Below are 20,410 nucleotides of genomic sequence, written 5' to 3'. Positions count from 1 at the left end.
ATTATGAAGTGGGATTTTAATCTTGTTTTCCGCCAGGCACTGAATGTTAAGTGCCGGTAACATCTCCATCAGAGCTCTCCGACATAATCCCCCTCCTCATCATAATCATGACAAAACTCACAGAGGGAGATCCGTTGATGTGGAGGACCTCCCTGTGTCTGATGAAAGGTCTGCAGTTATGAACTATGCAACCTAGCATCAAGGTCATTAACACACAGATGAGCACTCCAGTGGCACAGGAGGCCACTCGGTCCTTTCAGTGAACAGAAAGGAGAGTCTGGGATGAATAGTAGCCGTTTGGGGTGAATAAAGGCCAACCTTTCAGTTTGTCATAATGTGAGATTACTGCGACAGGGTACATGTCTGGTCAGAAGGGCATGAAGTCACACTGTAGTTCATCTCCAAAAGTCTTGGTGAGGCACTTGAATATCGGTATGGGGGGTCTGGCAATAGCCATGCAAATGACTTTATTCTCAGCTGTGCAGCTACACAGCCACTTGTGATTGTTCTACCATTGTATATTAACTGTAAAATATAGTGCAGAAGTCAAATAAGTCATTTAAAAGAAAGGTTTGACATTTTGGGGAATACACTTATTTGCTTTCTTGCTCAGAATCAGATGAGAAGACCAACTTACCATCTGTACAATAAATATGAAGCTTTGCTTCCACATGTGGCCAGCTTACAAAGCCTATAGCACAAAGACTGGAAACAGGTGCTGGTAGATGGATTTTGTTTCCTTTGGACAGAACAAAGCTAGCTGTTTCCCCTTGTTTCCAGTCTTTATGCTAAGCTAAGCTAACTGTCTAACTGACTCTAGCTTCATACTTACTGTACAGACACATGAGAGTGGTGTCAACCTTGATATAACAAATGGGAAGAAAATGAATTAGTCTATTTTCCAAAATGCCCAGCTTTCCTATTTTAAACAAAAAGTATCAAAAATAAAGATCTTCGTGTTTCTGTTGTCTTGCTGCGAACTACAGTGCATTTCTGTTTTACATTTCAGTGTGACATGCGTCACTGAACATACGATCGTTGTGTAACTCTCAGCAGACACAGAGACACACTAAAACATGCAGGTCACAAAGTAATCAGATTTTCTGCCTGTTCCCTCGATTGACGCGCCTCCCTGACAGTGTGTCCACCACCTCTTCTCTGTGCCTCTCCTCTCTACTCCTTTAACCCTCCAAGAATCTCTCCTTTCTTCTTGGCCTGAGGGTTTCGACTGGCTGCTGGTGCCAGGTCCAAGGACACCAAATGGGAGCTGTAATTATCATTACTCCGCCACTGTCCTGTCAATGTGCTCGCCAGCAAAACAATAGGGATCCCTTTGGAAGTCCTGATCAAAAGCTCTGGCCTTTGATCACCAAGCAAAAGAAAAGAAAAACCTAAACATGGTGCAAAATCAGTGAGGAATGTCCCACAGACAGCCCAATAGAATGGAAATGATAACCATCCAGAAGACATCCTCAGCTCATCCTCTGCTATGACGTGTTGATGTCAAGAGCACAGGTGCTTGGGCTGTGTTTGATCTGATCCATGTCAGCAGAGTACTGAGACAGTGAGTCATGCCATGATGTTGTTGCTCGTGTCCGTCAGATAGCACCTGGTATCGGCTCCACAGCAGGCCACGTGTTTGAGCCTCTGCAAAGCAACAAGTCCTCCAACTCATACGAGCAATGGCTGCACACTTAAAACACTGTACATCCATGAAACTATTCCTTGGATAGAGGTATTGTGCATGACCCAATAGAAAATAATAGTGTTACTTTGAATGCTTCAAAATTAGATTGCAGCTGAGTGGTAGGAAAAGTAATAATAGAGGCCCATTTTGAGGCTCATTTTAGCCAAAATCTACAGGGGCACAAGTCATGCTGCTTCAGCGACAACAAACCACAGCCTCTGGAACCTTTGAAACCCTGTGTGGTCATTTTCTCTCAGAGTGACTGAAAAGAACTGTGGTGGGTGGGAAAGAAAAAAGAGCCCCTCGCCACTCATAATACCAATCTTATGTATGTAGACGAAAATGGGAGGGATGGGAGGGGTGGTGGGGTGGCAGTCAGACTAAGGCACAATTTTAAAGCGCTTATTGAATTGCCATTACAGCTCCTGAGACTAATTGTGGCTGTTGTGTGTCTCTCGGTGGCCTAGGGGGCTCTGGAGTGGCCCTGTATGCTCTTACTCAGTGGGGTTTTCAAACCGAGTGGCCCTGAAAGAGAACAGGACCACCGTAGATCAATGGCAAACCTTTCACTCTTTCACAGGCTCTCGCTAATCCTTCTCATTTGTCTGCCATTTGTTGAGGCACATTCACAGTTCCCTGAATTTAGGATTAGGCCTTGTTTTGTTACAAAAACAGCCCAAGTTATAATGCTGAATAGATGGACTAAAGGGTGGACGATGGAAAAGCGTGCATGTGAGATTGTGAGCATGTGTGCATGTGGGTGTGTGTTTGGCCATTGGGTATACACTATGTTTATGAAAATACATTAGAATACATGAGACCCCCAAACAGTTCCAAAGTCCTCCATTTTAATAAGTGTATGTGCATGAACCCATGCATGTTCACTGAAGAGAGAGCAAAGACATGGTCATGGTTCACGGTCCCGAGTCTGCTTTTGAAAATAAAGATTTCATAAAACAGAGGAAAAACATGAACCAATTGATTCATCACAGTCAAATTCCTGCAAAGGAAATATAATTTCATTGAAGTTATGACAATTCCCTTTGAAGCCCAGAGGTTGTCTCCATTGTTCTCTGTCTGGACCTGAGACTGTGCCGTCTTGGCAGCCTGCAGCAAAGCCATCACACTGAGGCCTTCTCACCACTGAGTGGATTAGAGTTCATGTCTGAAGCCACTTACTGGACATTAGACTGGCTGCTGAGTGGCACATGCGCCACATTTCCCCTAAAGCCCTGCCATGTCGCGCCAAACAGGTATGTGGTGCAGACTGGCCAAACCCCATGTCAGGCATTCTCTGGATGCCTGCAACCTTGCCAGACACCAGGGGACGTGGTGAGGAGACAGACGGAAAGATGACTGTGTGAATCAGAATGGATAAGAGGACGAGTGAGCAAAGTAGATATGTGGAGTGCACATCTGATATGGGCAAATATTATAATGGCAAGAGGCACTGACGATGGTATGTGGATGTGTAGTGTAATGTCAGACCTAATTGTTTTACAGGTGTAACAGGTGATAAAAACTCAAAAATGGATTTATGGCCTCCCAAAAGTTTGAAGGTGTCGTGTTGATTCTATATACTTCTATTTATTTAGACTTTCTGGACTCTTGTCTTCACTGTGAGGTGAACTCTAACTGCTAGCACGGAAGCAAACATCCTAGGCCTTATAAACCCCTTATATTCTTCCCAGCCTTGACATTAGCTTCTAAGGCTGCTTTCAGACATACTCTGATGTCTGAACATTTCGCTGAACTTCTCCGGAGGGGGTGTACGTGTAACACAAATGCTGCTCCGCACATTGTGCGTAACTTTTTCTGCCAGCCCCAGATTTTTCCATAGAATGTCTGTGTGAGCCCGTGTGAGAAAACAGCAGGCAAATCTGGTGAATTAACAGTGAGTGAACGGGCGTGTTACTGTATGTAGACAAAAAACACTGCTTTCCGCAGCGGATTATCATCATGTCCTGCCGCAGTGTCCTACCGTGACGCCTCAGAATGTTCCTGTTCCGGAAATGTTCCTGTTAGTGTAACCACATCTGACTCGGACAATCTCCTGCTGTGTTCATCATGTGAACTGCAAACTCCGGAAAATACAAATACTATGAATATGTAATACTATGATCCCATCATCATCCCATATAGGAATATAATAAAATGTATATATAATGGAAGGATACGAATGGAGAAAATCTAAGTATGCAAGATCACAGAAAAGGCGGTGGGATCCTAAAGGGGCACAGGCCATCTCCTTCTACAGTATATAATCTGGCCACCTGAGGCAGGGCCAGTCACATGTTGGCCCATGTCCCAGTCAACATCATGAGGTTGTCTTTGGCTGTTAGTGGCTGGAAAAGACCAAAGTCAGTGCTGCTTCATGCAAAGTGTGAGCTGTGCCAAAGTCTGTCCACCCTGCCCCTAACGCCCCGCTGAGTGTGAAGTAATTCTTCATGCCAGCGAAACAAGACAGACTCTGTGTTTCACCACCGCTTACATGGAGATTTTTCTTTTTCAACACTGCAGGGTTTTTTTTTCTGCTATTCAAAGATTAACAGGAGGATGTTCTCCCTGAACATACAGTACATATCAAAAAAATATTATTTTTATATTAAGCAGATGGGAAGGTTTTAATTGGATTCAAATCTGATGGTTGTGTCACAGTAAACTTGACGCGCAAATGTCAATTCCCTCGGTCAAGGTCTGTCATAATGTTGATGGAGGAAAAACCTGGAAAACCTAAGGATGCTACATCCACCATAACCAAGTTAGTAGGGAAACAATCTTCGACTCAAATTCTAGATAAACCGTGGATTAAAAAACATGTAGTTACATTGTGAAACGTAACTGGGAAATGTAGATTGAGCGTAGTCCATATAAACTATGACATTAAAATTGAAGCCATATTAAGAGGCCTGAATGATCAACAGCACATAGCTCCTGGCTCGATATTCCTTTGTACATATCATAAAGCATACACAAGCATGAATTGTTTTCCTGTTTGCCCATCTTTGTGAAGCACTTTGTAATGGTTGTTTTGAAAAAGTGCTTTTAAAAAATTGTTTTTATGTTAAAATGTGAAATCTGAAAAGTATCCATTTTTTCCATTTTGAAAACACATTGCATGTGACACCAACCCCCTCACAAATTCTTCATGGTTTGCACAAAAGACAAACTTTTGGGTGGAGTGTACAGAATAGATGAATCTCATATTCATTAGATATAAATGACCACTAATACACTCACTGCACCGGACACACTGATGCCCTGAAGCTCTGCACTGTTTAGTTTGTCCTCTGAGCTTCTCACAAAGCTATTTTTTTAACCTGGGTTATGTAACGGTATCATCAATCAGACAGATCACATGGAACCAGTTGTTTGTCAGTGAGTAGTCTGTGACGTCATTATTATTTTCTACTGTACTGATGTTGGAGATAGCAACTGTATAAGAGAGTACAATAAATCAATCAGGCTAATGACTACCTTCTTTGTACTGAAGGGGAAACGTAAATGCGCTGAGCTCCTCTGGATATCCTCGGTCTGCGCTGTATGTTTCCTTATCAAACTTATCACAAGATTCAAATTAAATTTCTGTCAAATTAAATTTCAGAACATATCAGGTTGATTAATTCCGAATCCCATTTGTTAAATAACTTGAATTTGCAGTGGGATGACATTCTCACAGTTTTGCTCAAAATCAGTTTATATGCCACACAAGGCAGACAGATGGCGATAGGAAGATTAATTAGACGGCTCAATCTGTGGCTGAACGTTGAGATTTGTTCTGATGGAGAAGTGGCGCCCTCTGATGGTCAAAAGCAGAGCTTCTTTAACAGTCCTGCAGGGAACTCTGCCTCCCTCAGCTGGATATCACGAGGAACTGACCAAAGTCACCAAACCATCTGCTCATCTGTATCTGTCATATTTTCATTTGATTGTATCGCAATATAGAAATGCAAAAGCACTATGCACTTTGATTGTATTAAAACAGATTGCAAGGGTCGTAAACAATTACAATACATGACAAATAGTGTGCGGCTAGAGTGTTTCATACTGTCTATGAGAGACAACTATTGCTCCCCTTGAGCACCCCTTTATATATATATATGTATATATATATATATTTATTTATATATTTATATATATATTTATTTATATATTTATATATATGTACATACAAACTTGTTAAGTTCTGGTCAGTATAACATCAACAGATTTAGTAGTGATGCCCATTTAGATTAAATAATATCAAAACATTGCTGCACTTTAGTTGAATATCTGTGACCGTGAGAACATGAGTAACAAAGCTGCAGTAGGCGGTTTTGGTTGCTGTGGTTAATCAAGACTGTCAAGACAATTCAAAGAAATGTTTGGGCTGTGACACCAGACCAAAGAACATTGGTTGTGTTGGGTCTGAGTTTCTGAGAAATATGTTTGACACGGCTATATGGTGGTTTGCATAAAAGGTGATAGAGAACAATGTGGTCCGAAATAATTAACATCAACAGAATCATTGACCCGAAATGAAAATGAATAATGTGATACAGGCTATAAGAGGCTGTCATCACTGTTACCCATATCTACCTAGTATTGTTTGAAATGCCATATATTTGAGACATTTTTTGTATTTCTTTCCAAAATATGAAATCAAACAACAAGAAAAGCATTTTCAAGGAAGTTGCGGGCTCCATGCAAACATGCAACTTCATTTTTATCTGGTAGACATATCAACAGAAATGTTAACCAGCAACATTGATTCCTTCAGCTGTAACTCACTATCCTTTTTTTTCTTTTCACCTCACTGAACATTTTGCATTGTGCCTTTTGGAACCATGTTAAATCGTCTTCATTCATAGACAGTTGGTTTAACTGTGGACTGAGTAATATCTAAATTCTTTCAAATTACTTTGTGACCCTTTCAAGCTTCATTAAAATTTAAAAAAATATTATTTTAAGTCTTGTTTCAATGATTAATTCTATAACGACAAGAACTATAAAAACAATAACAGTGTGTTATTAGTTCAAATAGATTTTGTTATTTCTTTATCATAACTTGCTGAAGATCTGACTATATACTGAAACAAATGTATACATACATGTCAGTAATTAAAAAGGTTCTCTTGTATTTTCTTCCTGTATAAACCACTGAAAAAGGTTTCTCTGCACACGTCCATGCTTTGAGCCCTTTATCATATGTTCTTGTTATTACCGCCACCCGTGTGATTGATTTGGTTATGTATGTCTGTCTGTTTGTCTGCAGCATTACTCAAAAGGTTATGGATGGATTTGCATGAAATATCTTTAATCAAACATACGTCTCGGCCCTGGCAAAAGTTCATGCAATTTTGAGAGGGATCCAAAATTTTCTTGAAGGATTCATTAGCGGGGGGGTTTGCTCAGCTACAGCTGATAACAGACGTCACTTACTGACATGTTCCACTGTGGTCAGAGAAACACCGACAGCTGAGTCAGAATGCTCCTTTAGACTGATCATGTCAATGGTTAAATGACAGTAACTAAAACATTTGTGTCTCTAATGTGACTGTCAGAAAATTGACGCAGATCTGAATCTTGTAACTGTGGTTTCTGTTGCTCCTCTAGTTCGGGTGCAACCTCACATATCAAAAGCCACCAACAGTCCAAAGGTCACATCTAAAGCGTGGACCTGTGATAAAGGTCTTTCAATTCAATTCATATGACTAAAGTGTACGTAGGATTAAGCAGCTGAATGGTACCCAAACAGTGAAAGAGGAAAGTCGCAGAATTCCCAGAGGTAGAGTTACTATATACAGATGTTAACATAAACTTATGCAAAAAACATGCAAAATGAATAATGAAAATGGGGAGAGAAATTAGAGTAACAATAAAATAAATGGATCCATGTGACAGTGTGCACGCTAAAGTGGCAGAGATACACACTTTGTACAACACTGCATGATAGCTCATTTCTTTACTGACCCCATGCACCCATTGCTAAGATGCACTGATGCACAGAGGTTGCGGCTAAAGACGTCAAGGTGAAGGAAAGGAAAACCACAGGGTCGGTTACTGACAAAAAACTGCGTATAAAAAGGTCGACTTGAAATCCTAAAGATAACAGGTTGGGTCTGCTGCTGCCGACATGATGCATGCTTTACACAAATGTCTGCTTTTTCATCTCCTGACATGTCTCGGACAAAATGGTAAGATTATCTTAAAATGATTACTCTCTGTCATACATATATGATGCTTTTTCATCTCCTGACATGGCTCGGACAAAATGGTAAGATTATCTTAAAATGATTGCTCTCTGTCATACATATATGATGTTGTTCTGTTTATTTTTCAAGCACTTGGGAGTGAAATCATACATGGTAAAAAAGTCCCGGACAAATTGATGCTGTATATGGCTTCGGTGCAGATCAGCAAAGGTCATACATGCGGAGGATTCCTTGTCAGTGAAGACTTTGTGGTCACTGCTGCGCACTGTGACGAAGAGTGAGTTACGTTTTCTCTGATTGGAAATCAGACCAAAGTAATTTTCACTCATTTCTAAAACAATGTGCTATTGATTGCAGGTTTTCTTTTAAAATGTAATTTATTTTGTTGGCCCACGTTTACGAGACACTAATGACATCTCTCAATAATCACTCATTCAGTGGACCTATGAGTGTTGTTCTCGGCACCCACAATCTCAAGAAGGTCAATGACGCAATGAGATATGATGTGAAGAGATGCAAATACCCAAGTTATGTGAACATTACAAGTGGTGATGACATCATGCTCCTCAAAGTAAGTAGATAATAAATTACCAGTTTCATTTTTACCGTAAAATCTCTTGACTTTAGTACTTAAACCAGTAAGAAGCAAAGCACCGACATCAATATTCATCTTTGAGTTGTTATTGGGTTTTTTTAACTTCAGAAGTGATGGACGTGAACTAGTATGCTACAAATTGGTTGTTTTTCACCTTGTGATTTTGTGTTCCTCCAGCTGTCTAGGAAAGCTCAACTGAACGACAAAGTACAAACAATTCGACTTCCAAGGACTAACGATAAAATAAAGGAAAAACAAAAGTGTCGTGTAGCTGGGTGGGGTTGCAATAAAAGAGGTGGTAAAGTTGTTGATGTGCTGCAAGTGGCGGAGGTGCCAATCGTTAAACTGGAGATGTGCAAGAAACAATGGAAAAAAACAAAATTTGATCTCCCGGCAAATGTTACCTGTGCAGGTGGCCCAAACAAAGGATTCTGTCAGGTATGTTTTTTGAGGTCTCTCAAAATGGTTTTTGGTTCTAAATAATGAATCAACAAACAAGTTTTTTCTTCCCAACAGGGAGACTCCGGGGGCCCTCTGGTGTGCAGTGGCACAGCAGTTGGTATTGTATCTTTCCAAAACAGTGTAGAATATGAACACCAAAGGTTACCCAACGTCTACACGGATTTATCTAAGTACCTTCACTGGATCAAAGGGATTCTAAAGAAAAAGAATTGTTAAGTTGAAGCACAGGGTGGCCTACTTTTCTGCTACTGTGGCAGTATTTCTGTGCCTGCTCTTTGCTCTCTCCGCTTTCTGAAATGCAAAATAAAGCTTCAATTTCATTCATGTTTCACAAATTTTAAGGGTATGTTTGATGTAGAATACATTGTTTCATTTTTGTTAAGCAGAGCTGAAAAAAGTTAGCTCACTATTAGCAGCCAAAATTCAATAGCTCATGCACTGAGTGTTAAAGATAAATTTGCAATGTCCTATGATAAAAAAAAACCAGTTATGAAATAGACATTTGTTGAATTGCTGTAATAAACATGCAAAGTGTATAACAAGTAAGTCTGTGTACGTTTATGTTTGTTTGCATGTGATGTAGTTATTTTAGTTGATGTACAGATGGTTATGTTTGCACAGAGCCAGTATCCCCAGTTGATCAAATGTTTCATGACGTTTAACTTATAAAAAACATTTTGGATTCTAGACACAAAAAACTAAATAATATTGCTCGTCTGTTTTCTCTCTAGTTTCATAACTCTGAAGGTGAGAACACTGACGCTCACATGTGAAACAGTGGTTTCTGTGGTTCATTTAGTTTGTCCCAGAGTTCAAACAAATACTTCAGTGAGCTTTGTCAGGTAGATCCACACCAAAGAAGAGTCTCCGTCTTTGTTCACCACCTAAAAAGAACCTACCCCACAAAGATAGCTGTTTAGATGTGGCCGAGAAATGTCCGCACACGGGGATGGGACGGGGTTCAAAAAGCTTAGAGATTCTAAAAAGAAACAAAAACAATTCTATTGCTGCTCCACAAGCCTCTGTACTTTCCAATTTTTTTAACTTCCCCTTTCCGAATCTGTGCGGAAGTGGGCAAGAGAGTATAAACAATTCCTCCTTCATAATGATAAAGGAGGTGGTGTAGGTTGGAAGCATTCTTGCAAAAGAAACCTGCAATTGGCCACAAGCTGGTCATTGGATTCGCTTCACCCTGCTGCACCAGACCTACAAGCAGATGTTACCCTGCCCTCCCCAAGAAACACATGATACGAAACCACATCATTCAAATCTTCAAACGATTCTTTTATCATCAAAATCATAAACAAAGTGCATACACATAAATAATAGTGAAGGGCTGAAGTACAAACCCCCACCACTATCCCAGACAGATCACACAGACCATTTAGACTTTCTAGTCTTCAACCTACCCTCAAAAATGATCAAGCTTGTGTCTGAGAGCCAGTGACATGGGCCCTCATCCCTGGGTTCCCAACCATGGTGTCGTCACCTGTACATACATGTTTTGTAACCTTTAGCAACCTATCTTTAATATTTTGTTCTTCTCAGGATGACTGTTGTGTAAGGTTCTCTAATAACACTAAAGGAGAAGAGGCATGAGGTTCTGACATATGTCCTTATTCTTATATGTTTTATGCCATGTGACCAATGGTACAACTCTCTCTTAAGGCACCAGACTCACTCTGTAACACACCTGATACAGATAAATGTCGGTTGTGCATGACACTAACAAGCTCCCCCTCCGTGTGTGTGTGTGTGTGTGTGTGTGTGTGTGTGTGTGTGTGTGTGTGTGTGTGTGTGTGTGTGTGATACCCCATCTTCATTAAGAAGAGAGGAGACTGCAAAAAGCTTGGTTTGGAGCACGAGGGATTTTTGTGTGGAGAGAATCTGGCTGATTCTGAGTGGCCATTCACCAGATGATTTTCACTTGCAGCTATTATGAAACAGGGATTGGCTAACTGTGGTTCATGATAAGTGTGCTAAAGAGATGTTTGACATTTGATCTATATATAGATAGTATATGAGCATGTGAAAAGACAGTCATGCACACATACTTTGTTGCGTGTTAGGTCACTAATTTCTTATAAGAAGACATTAGGTGAGAAACTTGATAACTGTGATATCTTGCATCACACAAGCCCACATTCTTTCTCAAGAACACTTTACAAATGTGATGTAACCCCAATAGAAAGGGGAAATAATGCATGACACTTAAATCTAGGCAATAACACTAGAATAGTCTCCAACAGTCCCATAAGATTCAATCAAGCTTCACCAAGTAGCACAACTCATGATATATTTTTCCTAAATATTGATGAAACTGTTGAAAATGTAAAAAAAAAAGATAAAAAATTCTATCTTGCAATGTCAATGTTGCAATTAAAAAAAAATCCTTGGTCTGCCCCTTTGTCCGAATTCGCGCCAAAATCGGATGTGCTCTTTCTTGTCCCATGTCGCATCCTTCCACCAAGTTGCGTGAAAATCCGTTTTTTGCGTAATGCTGCTGACAAACCAACAGACAAATCCACTAACCAATGAAGAAACAATCAAACGGACAGGGGTCGACCTCCGTGGTGGAGGTCATAAGCCATATTTTTCTGACTGGACTTTAAATCCCGTTTTTCTCAAATGTTGAACTTGGTTGAACAAGTGTATGACTTTCAATTCATCACTACACTTCAACAAATTGCTGTAGTTTCTACAGTGCAAACTTAGTTATTGTTGACAGTTATTGTTCTGTCATTGTACAATGTTTAACTGTATATTGCAATGCATCATTGGCCCAAAAATAATTACAGCAGCTGACAGTAAAGAGTACAGAGAATCAGTGGTGACTTAGCCACATAAAAAAACGAATACAAATTATTAATAATAATAACAAAAGTGCCCTGCGAAAGGCTGGCGACCTGTCCAGGGTGAACCCCGCCTCTCGCCCAATGTTAGCTGGGATTGGCTCCAGCTTTGGCGGAGAAAGTACAGGTGAAAGAAATTCTACAATCAATTCGTTACAGTGCAGACATGGTTCTGGGCAACACACGGCAAATGTGAACTGAGAATTGTGTGCCTCTAAAGCTGTTCACCACAACTGTCCCTTGCATCAATTATGAAACCCTGTTTTGAAAACAAAACCATGTCTTTTGTAATCCCACCAACAACTTCATCAAAAACCATGTAAGCACGTTCGCTGAAGCAATAAAGACCACAAAAGAAGCAAGATCTTTTCTTCTCCAAAATATTGTAAGACAACGAGTGGCACACGTAGATTAGACGAGGGACCATGGCAGTCAGCTTTGCACTCCTGCTGTTCTTTGTGCTAAATGGTAAGATACACCGTGTATGAAAACAATTCCCATATCGTAACAACCCGCATTGTTTTCTCTGTGATTTCTTGTTTCTTGTACATTGGTGAAGATGAATAGAAAGCTATTAAAAGTAGGTTGGATTATCATGATTAAATGCATGTTATTGTTTCAGGAGCTGATGGCTCTCTTATTGTTGGCGGTCGAGATGCTGCCCCCCACTCTCGCCCCTACATGGCTTCGTTGCAAGTCCGAGGTCAACAAAATTGTGGGGGAGCTCTGGTGAGAGAAGACTTTGTGCTCACAGCAGCACATTGTGCGATACCTATGTAAGAGTTCAAGACCTTTTGTTTTTCACATATTATAAAAATGTCTGTGTGAATTTGAGATTCTCAAAAAAGATCCTTTCTCAAATGACTTGATCCCTTAGTTGTTCCTTGCAGTTCCATTTCATGTCAATCAAACTGAAAATCAACTTTAGTTATTTCTTATGAAAAAATGAAGCTAAATTACAAGCTGGAACCTTTTTCAGGGATCCTCTCTTTGACAAAAAAAAAAGAAAGCAGTGAATTACTGTACATGGTTTAAGTTCTCTGCAAGGGGATTGTTGTCATGTTCCCTGCTGAATAACTGAACACAACGGGAACACGCTACTTTCTTTGAAGATTACCAAAATGATATTGATCAATATGGCACAGTAAATCAAGGCCAATCCTTATCGATGGCCTTCTAACCTTCAGTCTTTCCAGTAGAGCTGAGTCTAAAAACATATATTCTCTCTTATCATTTCACATCTGACCACAAACCAGGTTTGAAAATGATTTCTGTCAAGAGATTTCTGTCTGTGTATTTGGAGCCTTAACGTCACATCTAATGTCCAATCTTCATTTAATTGTGATTTCTAGGTCATACTCGGTTGTGCTCGGAGCTGATTCCCTCTCAGGTAATGAGCCTACAAAGCAGGAATTCAGATCTGTCAAATCCATTCCACATCCCAGCTATGATGGACATTCAAACGACATAATGCTCCTGAAGGTGAGGACAGTTTAAACTGTTGTCTAAAGCACTGTACCAGATTTTAAATAAGATAATGCCTTTTCATTATTGTCTCTAGCGCAAGCGACACAAAAAAACACATAGCATGATGTTAAGATTCCTCAGAATATAAAACATTTACTGTATTTTTCATCCATTCATCTCCATTATCTCAGCTCGACCGCAGGGCACAACTGACTAAAGAGGTGCAGCTGATCTCTCTGAAAACGGACAGGGTGAGAACAGCGAGTCAGTGCATCACAGCCGGCTGGGGGGATGTAGGGGACAACAACACCTTACCAAACAGGCTTCAGGAAGTCAACGTAACGATTCTACCACAACTGACATGTGGTAGGAGATGGAGATTGGTTCCCATCACAAGATCAATGGTTTGTGGTGTTGGGGCGAGGGTCTTTCAAGGCTTCTGCTCGGTGAGAAATTATACTGGTTGGACTTTTTTCAAGCAAAGCTGAGCTCCAAAAAAAAAATTCAAACAGTATTTCAAATAAAGTACACCTACTGTTAAGTGTCCTGTATCTTTTCTCCTCAAGGGGGATTCAGGCGGTCCTTTGGTGTGTGATGGAGCTGCAGCAGGCGTCGTCTCCTTCTCTGGCCGGCGATGCGGAGACCCCAGGTTCCCTGATGTGTACACACGTGTATCGTCCTTCAGCGAATGGATTACTAGCGTGCTAAACAACAATTAGGTTAATCCCATTGATAATGTGTCAGTATGCTCAACTGTGTTGTATTATAGAGACATGCAAACGTGTGCCTATTAGAATATGACAAATAAGTTGTTGAGATGAGGTGATGAAAGTGTTCATTTTTATCCAGTTGCCACATTTCGTTTATGTGATACTGAACACAATTGAAAGGAATGGGAAATATACATTAGACAGTTTCAAAAGTATACTGAACTGAAATTAGAGATAGACTTAAAATGCAAACCCCATTTAAATTGTAATGCACACATTTTTTTATTGCTTTGAAAATGTGTAACATGTATTGAGATGATCTTAACATGATGAATAAAGTCATGAATCACGTTGTCAGCTTTGGAGGAATAAAAAATCAATGGCTCAAAGGTGTGTTCATGTTGTATACTTGATTGGTAGGTATAGCTTCCGTATTTTAGCATAACACAAGCTCTGTAATTGTTCTTTTCAATGAGTAAAGCCTGTTCCATCTAGTTGGCAGATGGGTGGTATCATTTATGCTCTGTGCCCATGTCACTTTTAACATATTTAGTTACATTTCAAGATCTATTTAGTATATATTATATTTTTAAATATGCAAATAGGTTGTGGATTCTAATGTACGGTTGGTTTTGTACATTAGCTGAAATTATGAAATAGAACAAAAAAAAGCACCATATTATTAATATTCTAAGTTAATAGACTTTCTAAAAATGTAATATACTAAATGTTGTCACTAGCATCTAAATGTTAAAAACGTAAAAAACATAATAACAACATAAGACCGCCAGTAAACGTCCTATGCTGTTTGCCCCTTTTAGGAAGATTTTAGGCAACAATTGCGTTACACACAAAAATGATTCCCCTCTTGGGCCATACTTACCTTTTTATATACACACATATATATATACACACATATATATATATATATATATATATTATTGATAATGACTTTATTAAGGACAGTTTGTTGCATATACATACAACACAAATACCCTTACAAACAACAACAACAAAAATAAATAAATAAATAAATAATGAACAATTCATATTCCAGGGAATATACAAAGTCCAGCAAGGGTAATCAATAGGCGGTCCAATTCATATCATCAACTACAGTTAGAAGAGTTCCAATATCCGTCACGGGACGTCACAAGTGTTGAGTATATTTGCACAGTCTTCATAGCTTTACAGTTCTTTGAATATTTGATGGAGTCCAAATATTCATTGATGTCATACTCAAACACAGGAAAGAATGGTTGCATTGTGCGCGTGGACGTGTTGACGCAGACGATGCGGCACCGTGGAGCGCTGTCTTCTGCGACTGTCGGCAAACCGGTGGTTAAAAGTCCACGCCGCTGTCGTTGAAACACCAACTCCCAGGGTGCATTGCACGGGCGTTCACATCCCCCTCTGCTGCCGCGGCGGCGCGAGGGCTCGCCGGGAAGTGGAGTTCCTCTGCCCAGCTCCCATTTTCCACAGGTTCCGCGAGATTTTAACGTAGACGGGGTCAGCGTGCGGGAGCATTTGTCCGGCGGACAAACTGAGCGATATATGACATGAAATCTGCGTGAAAAAAGGTAATAACGCTGGTGTGTTTTGAGGAGGGAAGCGCGGCCTGTGAGCGGCCCGGTTGTCGCTGGTGTTCGCTCGCCGCCGTGGGGCGCACGGCGCCGAGCGGATGTAGCTAGCAGCCACAGTCACATCTGCATCGAGGCAGAGCTCGGACAGACGAGTGTGACTGATGACGCCGCAGGGTGAGGGGCAGGTGGGTCGGATCTAGTCCCGGACAGGTGGGCTCCGGCGTGACTAACTCGCCTCGCCTCGTCATGTGCGAGTCGCTAATGTGCAAGTTGTCGCCAGTCGGACGTCACCGCCTCACGTTCACACACTGTCAGTTGTCAAGGCAGCGAAATGGCTGACACGTCCTCTCGAAGTTGCCCGATTATTATTTATTTTATGTTGTCATCTTATACCTTAACTCACACACATGACACACTCACACGGCCTCTCTGTGGCCGTGTGTGTGTGTCATGTGTGTGTGTGTGTGTGTGAGACAGACACTGACCTCCATGGCTGTGGCGCTAAAGTAAATACCCAGGAAGTTATTCCATCATGCTAACCCATTGGCTGCTGGAGTTGTCAGTCAGTCTGTCGAGCAGGATGCGTCCTGGTCCTGACAGGTCTGCCCTGACAGGCGATGCCTGTCGGCCACAGGGAGAGGCCTGCTCTCATGGTGCGTGAAGTCTGCCAGCTGTCACCAAATAACTGAACATTGCCCTTGTCTTTCTCTCGATCAGTAGCCCTTTGCATTCCTGGAGGCATGTCCAAGAAAAGGGGCAGGTATGTAGACCCTGCTTTCCATGCCATCATATGTGATGTCATTGTTGGCGGTATTAGAATATAATGTAACGGCAAAACTACAATGTTACAAACAGCCACATGAGGACATTTTTAAATATTCCATATGAACAAAATGGTATGAACAAATCATGTATGGCGGACCAAAGCCTGGAGTGCTGATTTAGATAACCACCCCATTACAAATAGCATAAGTGACATACAGTAGGTTATGTGAAGTGACATTTTAACCTACATCTCAAATTCAAAAATCCATATGTGATCAAATGCTGAGAATAAGTTACATAGACTGACGTGAAAAAGCATTTTTTATTTTGTGTTTAATCTCACATTCATCCTGTTTTTACCAGAAAACGGAGCAGCGGAGAACTGAGTGACACAGCAAGCCCTGACCCCAATTGCATTCTGGGAGTCCGCATTCAACATAACTGGCGTGAGAAGGGAAACCAGAGCAAATGGAAGGGAACAGTCCTAGACAGGCTCAGCGTGAACCCGTCTCTGTTCATGGTGAAGTATGACGGCTTCGATTGCGTCTATGGCATCGAGCTGTTCAAGGATGAGAGAGTGTCCAACTTGCAAGTCCTCTCAGAAAAAGTTGGTGAGTTAGAAACTTCTATTTTCCTTTGAGCAACATATATATATATTTTAATACAAAAGGTTGATATGCATTTTCTATTTGCAACAGTTTGGTTATAAAGTAGATTGTGCATCATTTGTGCCTGTTTCCACACAGTAAACAACAAAATCAAGATACCGCCAGGTGCAGAGGAGCTGGTGGGCAAAGCTGTTGAGCATCTGTTTGAAAAGGAGGATGGAGAGAAGAATGAGTGGAGAGGCATGGTCCTCTCCACAGCTCCAATCATGACCAATTGGTATTATATCACCTATGAGAAGGACCCCGTTCTTTATATGTATCAGCTGTGGGATGACTACGCTGATGGAGACCTCAGGATTCTGCCTGAAGCAGGTACTCCCAGTGTGTGTGTGTGTGTGTGTGTGTGTGTGTGTGTGTGTGTGTGTGTGTGTGTGTGTGTGTGTGTGTGTGTGTGTGTGTGTGTGTGTGTGTGTGTGTGTGTGTGTGTGTGTGTGTGTGTGTGTGTGTGTGTGTGTGTGTGTGTGTGTGTGTGTGCGTGTGTGTGTGAGCGTGTGTGAGCGTGTGAGCGTGTGTGAGCGTGAGCCAAACATACTGATACTGGACAAAGCTTCATTAAGGCTCTGATAATCATGTCCTACGGTTCATAGTTTAGATAACATCAGGAGCAACCACCGTGTGATGTAAAATGTATTCCACTCTGGATGATGGGGTCTTTTTGGCAGACATGGATACCATGTGAGCTCATGAGCAGTCACGGTAGTCATGGAAGTCTGTATTCATTCATACAAGTCTCAATCACGGGTTTTATCACCCACAGTGTCTTTTTGGGAAGATTAGATATTTAAAGTCATGGAAATATTTCTGCCAATTTTCTGGAACTGTTCCAGGGGTAATGGGTTTGTCATTATGAAATGTCCAAATTTATGCTTTGAGTTTGAGAGTATACAAGCAAAACATTCATACACACATTCATATTCACAGTAACTCGTAATCAAGTCTAATACTGAGGCTCCTAAGAATTAGAATTTGTATTGCTGTCTGTTAGAGTTTTGTTTTCATGTTGTTTTTTGTGAGATGGACTGTTTAAAGTACAAAACAGAGCCTTTGTTTTTTAAAAATTTTGCTCTGACACAAGACAAGACATTAAGATACTTAAATGATCTTAATCTTAAGAAAATCTTCAATTGATAACAAACAAATTAAGTTTTCTACTCAAAGTTACAAAGTTAAGACAATTGAAAACTATATAACTATAAAGAATATATATTTTTTCCACCAATTTAAATATTTTTTAACTTGGTTGAACCTAAATCAGATGTGTTGTTAATGTTCTGTTATTCTGATGTTTCATTCCTCTCCTCAGAAAACAAGCACTTGCTGCCCGCAGACAGGAAGCCCGGAGAGGAGACCGAGAGTCTGGTGGGGAAACAAGTGGAGTATGTAACTGACAAGGGTGTGAAGAGAACTGGCCTGGTCATCTACCAGGTCCCAGCCAAGCCCTCCGTCTACTATATAAAATACGATGATGACTTTCATATCCATGTGTATGACCTGGTCAAAACCACCTAGAGATAGAGGACACTTATCTCACCCGCCAGCCTCCCTCCATCTGCTTCTATTCCACTCATTGTTACAGTCTGTTATTCAAAGCCATGGCAGGGTTGAATAGTTAATTGGCTTTATTGTTCGGAAGAAGTGCAATCTTTTTTCTTTTTGTATGCACAGCAGAACTGTAGCGCCGCAATGCTTTGCAATTTGAGGGAGGAACTCAACTTGTTTTTATTTTTGCTGCTCTTCATACTTTTACATTTGGACAGTCCAAGATTGCACTGCCCAACAGCTGCAAAGTGCAGTAGATAGTGTATGTGCATTGTTGTGCCGGAAATGCTCTCTGATCTGTCCTTGTGGTAATTATCTTAATAAATCCTAGTCACTAAAAGCTGCTTAAGATATCCTTTTAATGGGTAATAAGCTTGGTATACTCACACTTTTGTGTAGATGCCTTCCATGGAGACATTTATTAAATGTAATGGGTAGATAAATACCCATACTGTATTTATCTATCGATAATATTAAAACAAATCAGTGTTATTACTGTAGGGGATGAATAAAAGCAGCATTGTAAAGTCACCTTTTATTTTCGAGAGCAGTGCAAATGAATTGTGCTCATGTGGAAGTATACCCCTGCATCTTTGCTCCATATCTATACTGTACTATCCATGGTTGTATGAATTAGACACATTCTCATGCTGGGCTTCTCTTCTTTTAGCCTTCAGTGGAAGGTTTCTGCACAGACTCCAAATCATAGTTTTAACAGCACAAGGTACATTAGAGTCTTTGTACTGGTAATTAAGATGCTAAGTCCCCATGCATTTGACCCCACACAAATCATCAAGTGCCTTCCGGCTCGTCATTTTGCAATATTGTATATACTGTATGTCTGACCATCTACACTCATCATGAACTTTGCGAATGAAGGCTGCTATTATGTTTTCGTTCAGACGTGGTGACGCTGACAGCTTGAGGAAAGTTTTGCATCCTTCAGTTTATACTAGTGCTGTGTTTGCCCTTAATGCAGTATGAAAATGTTCTTTAGCTATAACATATCATCTTTGGTTGCAATCTCACTGTTGATATTGTGGGGAGTACTTTAACTGTATTAAGTTTACATGTCTAGGTTATGCTATGCCAAAATATTTCCCCAAAATGCAGCAGAATAATACTTTATATATCATGAGTATTAAATGAGATTGGGGGGGTAGTGTCAATACATTCAGATGACAGTATTTAATCTGTAAAAAGAAACTTGTGTATAACGCCTTGTTATGTTGCCTGTTGTAATTATTCACAATATGAATATCTCATTGAAACACCACCAGCTTTAAGTAAAAAGGTTCATTAATACACAAATTATAACCTGAATAGTTAACAGGTATAATCAACTGACAAAACACTCTGGTCCCAGTCTGTTGTATCTGTCTTGTATTTTTGCACATGACATCTAGCTTGCAGTCTGGATTTCATCTTAACTTTATCACCATGCCCTTTTCAGCCTTCTCCAAGTCATTCAGTGTATCCGTCAGTAAACTAGTTAATCAGTAGGTGTACTGTTACTGTTATTTTTAACTTTAAGAACTCTGAATGCACCATCTGAACAGAGTGCCTGGAGTTTTCTAAACTTGACTTTGACAGTGGAGAAGTGACTGTACTAGTAGTTTGTTTAATCCCCCATTAATATAAAACAATCAAAAAATGGTTAACACTGTACATCACCGCTAGTGGTGAGTGTTTGTGTTGTGTAGAGTGGAGTTTCAAAAGACAGTGCACGCTCTTCTTTGTGCTTTCGATCACCACCTCCTGTTCTGAAGTTGTAGCACCATCAACAGGTAATCTGTGTCATTATTATTCTGTCATGTGTAATAAAGGTTTTTGCACATTTGTTTGGTCTTCTTCTTTTAACACATTGCCATAATCAACATTCAGTATA

The 20,410-nt window shown here is 40.4% G+C and overlaps 3 protein-coding genes across 7 annotated transcripts; all 3 read left to right on the top strand.

The window, feature by feature from the left end:
- The first annotated feature begins 7,702 nt into the window (after positions 1–7,702).
- Positions 7,703–9,484, top strand: LOC118318605 (granzyme B). Of its 3 annotated transcripts, none has more exons than XM_035648420.1 (5): positions 7,703–7,863; positions 8,011–8,158; positions 8,320–8,452; positions 8,654–8,914; positions 8,993–9,484. In XM_035648420.1, exons 1-5 carry the CDS (start codon positions 7,803–7,805, stop codon positions 9,152–9,154), a joined length of 765 nt encoding a protein of 254 aa, XP_035504313.1. In that variant the 5' UTR covers positions 7,703–7,802; the 3' UTR covers positions 9,155–9,484. The 3 variants fall into 3 exon arrangements, with proteins under 3 accessions (XP_035504313.1, XP_035504314.1, XP_035504315.1); XM_035648421.2 differs by having other exon boundaries at positions 7,784–7,863; positions 8,082–8,158; XM_035648422.1 differs by lacking the exon at positions 7,703–7,863 and adding an exon at positions 7,908–7,943 and having other exon boundaries at positions 8,082–8,158.
- Positions 9,485–12,097: 2,613 nt separating this feature from the next.
- Positions 12,098–14,356, top strand: LOC118318606 (mast cell protease 1A). Its single transcript, XM_035648423.1, has 5 exons — positions 12,098–12,258; positions 12,413–12,566; positions 13,143–13,272; positions 13,449–13,703; positions 13,824–14,356. Exons 1-5 carry the CDS (start codon positions 12,216–12,218, stop codon positions 13,974–13,976), a joined length of 735 nt encoding a protein of 244 aa, XP_035504316.1. The 5' UTR covers positions 12,098–12,215; the 3' UTR covers positions 13,977–14,356.
- A 980-nt stretch (positions 14,357–15,336) lies between these two features.
- On the top strand, positions 15,337–20,362 carry LOC118318335 (spindlin-1). 3 transcript variants are annotated; one of them, XM_035647873.2, is made up of 5 exons: positions 15,337–15,547; positions 16,271–16,310; positions 16,679–16,926; positions 17,062–17,295; positions 18,287–20,362. In XM_035647873.2, exons 2-5 carry the CDS (start codon positions 16,291–16,293, stop codon positions 18,490–18,492), a joined length of 708 nt encoding a protein of 235 aa, XP_035503766.1. In that variant the 5' UTR covers positions 15,337–15,547; positions 16,271–16,290; the 3' UTR covers positions 18,493–20,362. The 3 variants fall into 3 exon arrangements, with proteins under 3 accessions (XP_035503766.1, XP_035503765.1, XP_035503767.1); XM_035647872.2 differs by having other exon boundaries at positions 15,342–15,547; positions 16,268–16,310; XM_035647874.1 differs by lacking the exon at positions 15,337–15,547 and adding an exon at positions 15,571–15,735 and having other exon boundaries at positions 16,268–16,310.
- Positions 20,363–20,410: the final 48 nt, after the last annotated feature.

The sequence above is a fragment of the Scophthalmus maximus genome, chromosome 13, assembly GCF_022379125.1.
Source record: "Scophthalmus maximus strain ysfricsl-2021 chromosome 13, ASM2237912v1, whole genome shotgun sequence".
Classification (NCBI taxonomy): Eukaryota; Metazoa; Chordata; class Actinopteri; order Pleuronectiformes; family Scophthalmidae; genus Scophthalmus; species Scophthalmus maximus.
Note: the sequence above shows the minus strand (reverse complement) of the source record. Positions and strands in the feature narration are given on the sequence as shown.

Excerpts from the sequence above, each read along its gene's own strand:
- LOC118318605 (XM_035648420.1), top strand. The coding sequence starts at position 7,803 with ATGATGCATGCTTTACACAAATGTCTGCTTTTTCATCTCCTGACATGT. Across the intron at positions 7,864-8,010 it reads GACATGTCTCGGACAAAATG|CACTTGGGAGTGAAATCATA; the intron begins GTAAGATTATCT and ends TTATTTTTCAAG. Across the intron at positions 8,915-8,992 it reads CAAACAAAGGATTCTGTCAG|GGAGACTCCGGGGGCCCTCT; the intron begins GTATGTTTTTTG and ends TCTTCCCAACAG.
- LOC118318606 (XM_035648423.1), top strand. The coding sequence starts at position 12,216 with ATGGCAGTCAGCTTTGCACTCCTGCTGTTCTTTGTGCTAAATG. Across the intron at positions 13,273-13,448 it reads ACGACATAATGCTCCTGAAG|CTCGACCGCAGGGCACAACT; the intron begins GTGAGGACAGTT and ends CCATTATCTCAG. Across the intron at positions 13,704-13,823 it reads TCTTTCAAGGCTTCTGCTCG|GGGGATTCAGGCGGTCCTTT; the intron begins GTGAGAAATTAT and ends TTTCTCCTCAAG.
- LOC118318335 (XM_035647873.2), top strand. The coding sequence starts at position 16,291 with ATGTCCAAGAAAAGGGGCAG. Across the intron at positions 16,311-16,678 it reads ATGTCCAAGAAAAGGGGCAG|AAAACGGAGCAGCGGAGAAC; the intron begins GTATGTAGACCC and ends TGTTTTTACCAG. Across the intron at positions 17,296-18,286 it reads CAGGATTCTGCCTGAAGCAG|AAAACAAGCACTTGCTGCCC; the intron begins GTACTCCCAGTG and ends TCCTCTCCTCAG.